This window comes from Etheostoma spectabile, chromosome 13 (genome assembly GCF_008692095.1).
Source record: "Etheostoma spectabile isolate EspeVRDwgs_2016 chromosome 13, UIUC_Espe_1.0, whole genome shotgun sequence".
NCBI classification, from domain to species: domain Eukaryota; kingdom Metazoa; phylum Chordata; class Actinopteri; order Perciformes; family Percidae; genus Etheostoma; species Etheostoma spectabile.
In genome coordinates this window covers 14,533,157-14,536,071 of record NC_045745.1, presented here as the reverse complement: position 1 = coordinate 14,536,071, position 2,915 = coordinate 14,533,157, and the positions used below count along the sequence as shown (strand labels likewise).

The window sequence follows — 2,915 nt, the reverse complement described above, 5'->3', positions numbered from 1 at the left end:
AAAAGTAAAGTTACATTTCAGATGTTTTCTGTACAAATGGTCTTCTGTCATAAAAGAGGTCGTGTCATGCCCAGTGTGTCCATCCAGCCGTCGGTCTCACTGGATCACTGGAGTCCTGAGGGACGACACAACTTGATCACATTTTCTTCACTTCAGAAAACATTAGACATTATAGATAAGCTGCACAAGGGAACTTTGAGAAAATTGTTCTCTTAAACCTTTGGGGGAACTGAAGCTGTTATCTATGCTCTCTTCAAAGCCACCAGACTCCTTTGACAAAAACAGTAATTTTACCTCGCAGAACAGAGTTGCTCGTCTACCGCTGCATTGATCGGTTAGTTTTGTGGTTAATTCCTAACTTTTAAAAACCCCAAAGTCACACAACAGCAACAACAACAACAACAACTAACCGAGCAGGAAGAAGTCACAATCTAAACGAGCAGGAAACATCAAAGCTAAGCAACCTGGGCGGTGTGCCAACCACCATCTACGGTAGGTAATACAGACTAGGGATAAGTACCTCATTCAACTTCAAAAACCCTGACCTCTCCCTTTAACCGCCTGTGCTTATGGGCATTGTGACACGATCTAAAAGATGGGAAGTTACAGCCATGGCATACCTTGCGCTACCACTTGATCATCAGTATGGCTTGTAGCTGGTCTGGTGTGCCCCCCGTCTTGGAGATTTTCCGTAGCTGCCATTGCCCTGGTCTGTGGGGCAGAGAGGATAGACGAGTCAGATTCAGTCCCTCGGCATGCAGCAAAGACATAGCACTATTTAATCTGCTCAGTGTTGAGGAATAAGTAAAAACAGATAGGAGGTTGCTAACTAGAAACAAGATGCCTTGGCCATCTACAAGAGAAAAACCGAGGGGTCTACAGGAATTTGGTTCAATCGTTCATACATGTGGGCTAGTACAGGCCACTTTTCCCAGAGAAAAAGACGAGTTAAAGAATTTCCATCAAGACTCCCAAAGAAAGTCAAACCTAGAAATACTTTAATTTGCTTTCTTTCAAACAAGGTTTACAGTGTCACAGACTGACACGCGTATGCTGAAGCTATTTGCTTAAGTAGTTTACCACTCTGTATTCCGGATCACATGCCAGATTGAGCCAAAGACAAGTTGACACTATGATGAAACAGTCCTAATGTAACAAAAGGGTTTAGGTTAACATAATCAGAGCATTTTATTCAAGCTAGTGATCCGCTGACATAATATTCAAAATCATACTTAAACCAATACCGATTAAGGTTGTTGGAAAAAAAATTCAGGAGTCAAATTGTAAAAAACATTTGAACATTCAATTGGTATATTTTTCGTAATGTATTCTTGCCCTGCACGCCTTAGCCTACCTGCATATAAATAAATGCTTTGTCACATCTGAACAATAAAGTTTGCGAAGTAAGCAACACAAGGCATTGTAATACCTTAGGACACAGAACTACTCCAGAGAGACTGAGTAGTAGAGAAGTAGTGACAGGCCGCGGCTAGGAATCCAAGTTGGATGGGAAATACCTCAAACCGAGTCCCAACGCTTACATTAATTAACTCGTTCTTGTGTGAATCGCGTGCTATAGGAGCTCGGCTGGTGGCATTGTCATTGCATAGGTTTAAGTAGTGTAGTAAAAAAATAAGCTGAATTTGAGCATTTAATAAACGAAAGCAATTCAAATGGTATTACTGAAGAAGATTAACAGCTCGTCCCTCCAACACGCATTAGTATCCATAGAGAAAATTTAGACTTTCACAAGTTTAAAAATCCATTTAACCATGAGCTACCATAAAACTGACATGACAGCTTGTGTGTGTACTTACTGTAATCATATCCGGGACCATATCCATAGTAACCAGAAGTGTAGTCATAGTTGCCATATCCGCCGTATCCACCATAGCCTTGGTTACCGTATCCCTGGTAGTAGTTTCCATATCCTTGGTTCCAGCCCTGGCCCTGACCTGAGACACAAAGTGCAAAGATCACACCTGACAACCTTTCATACAATTATAACCACAAAATGCAAAAAAAAAAAAAAAAAAATGTTCAGGTTACTATAGTTTGTCAAATAAAAACTGTTGCTAAAAGATATGAGAGACACTTTGGGATCAGAGTCTGACAAAGGGCTGGATAAATGCGCAATGCAGATACGTGATGACCAGCGTCAACTGTAGATAATATACTGATTATGGGTAAGTACTAGGGCTGTAACGATATGAAATACCCCACACACCCCTTCCAACTCCCAGAGTTAACCTTCCCGTCCATATCCAATTATACCACATCTTTAAATTACTTTTAGTCCTTTTGGTGCCTTATCTTTTAAATTTAGCTTACTGTAAAGACTGCTAAAAGCGAGAAGGGGAGGAGATGGGGGCCACACACGCTAACGGAGATGTATCGTCACAAATGGCCGCTGTCTTGACTTTGGCACCAGCACCTTTACAGTAGTCACCAAAGCACTTCCTCATAGGTCCCCCTACAGGTTGGAAGCGGATTTGTCCCTTACTGTTACCATTATTATGTCTCATTCAAATGAGTTAAAGGTGCAATTTGTAATTCTGACAGCTAGTGTTTGAAATAGTTACTGAAATACAAATTCAAAATGGCCCCATCTTCACAATGTATAGCGCCATCTCTGTGCTTAAAATGAACCACTGAAAAGGCTACACATTGTTAAGAGCCGTGGCTCGCTGGTCTGGTCCTCCGGTAACGTTAGCAGGGTTAGCATGGTGGCGTTAGCCAGGACCAGTCCGGATCACTTTAATGGCTTTGTCTCAATTGCTTTTGCGAGTCAGTAAACAACTCCAGTACTATAGATATACAATTAAATGAGGGTACGCGAATGTTGAAATGACAATTTTAATGGCTGGACTAACATAGCTGTAGCGAGCTGGGTTTATGTTTTTACAGGTATATCT

At 41.3% G+C, this 2,915-nt stretch overlaps 1 protein-coding gene across 3 annotated transcripts in view; it reads right to left on the bottom strand.

Moving 5' to 3' along the window:
• LOC116700271 (heterogeneous nuclear ribonucleoprotein A/B) overlaps window positions 1–2,915 on the bottom strand; it is an 18,954-nt gene that overhangs the window by 243 nt on the left and 15,796 nt on the right. For 2 of the 3 annotated variants that reach the window (XM_032533314.1, XM_032533313.1), the window contains 3 exons: window positions 1,818–1,955; window positions 621–711; window positions 1–115 (listed from right to left, as the gene is read on the bottom strand). The exon at window positions 1–115 is cut by the window's left edge and continues 240 nt beyond it. In XM_032533314.1, the coding sequence (XP_032389205.1) occupies window positions 641–711; window positions 1,818–1,955 (209 nt within the window). In that variant the 3' untranslated portion in view covers window positions 1–115; window positions 621–640. The remainder of the gene's footprint in view (window positions 116–620; window positions 712–1,817; window positions 1,956–2,915) is intronic. The other variant, XM_032533316.1, reaches the window with a different exon arrangement.